The 1,347-nt window shown below is 40.1% G+C and overlaps 1 protein-coding gene across 1 annotated transcript in view; it reads left to right on the top strand.

Annotated features, from left to right (window-relative positions):
- Positions 1–1,347, top strand: part of LOC104946427 (uncharacterized) — a 36,133-nt gene that overhangs the window by 31,302 nt on the left and 3,484 nt on the right. The window contains exon 15 of the mRNA XM_010772268.1: positions 333–342. Within this exon, the coding sequence (XP_010770570.1) occupies positions 333–342 (10 nt within the window). The remainder of the gene's footprint in view (positions 1–332; positions 343–1,347) is intronic.

The following is a 1,347-nucleotide window of genomic DNA, read 5'->3' as shown; positions in this document are numbered from 1 at the left end:
GTATGGGAGAGTTAACAACGTACTAGGGAGACCCCTCCGTCACCCAAACACCCCCGTCCCCGTGAGCCAAAACAAGAAAATCCAAAACGTGTACGGACGTCGGCTAGTCCTCCTTGTACACTACCTCGCAATTTTGCCTCGGTGGTGTTGGGGGGGCCTCGACGTGGAATGGAATGTAAAGCTGCGAGGGTCGGGTTTCTATGTAAAACTTACTAAAAACAAAGGGATTTAGTTACAAAGTCTTGTTTCGGACGCCTCTCTCTAGTCGGTACTGCTAACAGTTCGTCGCACATATCCCAGTGAAAGGGAGGTACGGAAAGTGTAATGGGAAGGTGCAAAACAGTATATCAATTCCCGAACTTCGCAATAAAAGCGTTCATAAATTTTTCAGTTTCTTTTGTTTAGTAATTGTTTATATATAATGTCACGTCTTATCTTGTGTCAGCCGAAATAAACAACCGAATGGATTTATTACAGGCACAATATTTTTCTCTTTTTATGTTCTTTATTATGTATAATTAATTACGTTGGATAATCGTCTGTTCTATATTCCTTTTTTTCTAGTTTATTAAATTTTTTATTTTTATTTTACACTAACGACACTTACCACATACGATACCTCCGCCATACAAAAAAGGTGTTTTTTTTACATGAATATGGATGCGTGAATAAGCTGTTTGATAATAATTGAATCTTTTAAAGTCTCTTTACAACTGACTGACTTTGAACCTCACGCGCAAGGGGCGTACGGGGATTGGCGACTCATTGCATAATATATCGGTAATCAACAAACAATATTCCTGTTTGTTTCTTGATAGGTTAAGTAAAAATCGGCAGTGAAAATCGACTGATAAAATTGATCAAAGATAACGTTAAAAACCTAAGAACATGGTGTTAAGGACGTAGCAAAGACCTTGTAGAAATCTAATGGTGACCTAAATCATTGCTGGGCGTGTCCACAACGACAAAGTTTCTAGTTTCGCAAAGGTACCGTTGCGGCGACCGGTCCACGTTGCTCTCCTGTCGGACGAGTCCTTTACTATAACTAGTTATAACTCGACGTAATAACGAAGATTCGATTTTTCACATTGACGTTAGTCGATTCATAGGCATTGGTCTCGATAATCCTATTGGTCGTACTTTGTTGACTACTGAGACGACAAACGATATACGACCTTCAGACAAACGTAAGTTACTCGTATAGCCTCGCCGGTACTGTTTAAGGATGTAATACTAGTGATTTAATACATACTTCTCCCCAACTTTTTAACACCGGTCCGGCTCGTTATCAACCCCCTTTTTTTTGAGTAGTCTAAAAGGTCGAGAGGGGGAGATCCCGGCACTACA

The sequence above is a fragment of the Notothenia coriiceps genome, unplaced genomic scaffold (assembly GCF_000735185.1).
Source record: "Notothenia coriiceps isolate Sejong01 unplaced genomic scaffold, NC01 NC01_scaffold00011012, whole genome shotgun sequence".
In the NCBI taxonomy this organism is placed as follows: Eukaryota; Metazoa; Chordata; class Actinopteri; order Perciformes; family Nototheniidae; genus Notothenia; species Notothenia coriiceps.
This window is presented reverse-complemented; position numbering and strand designations above follow the sequence as displayed.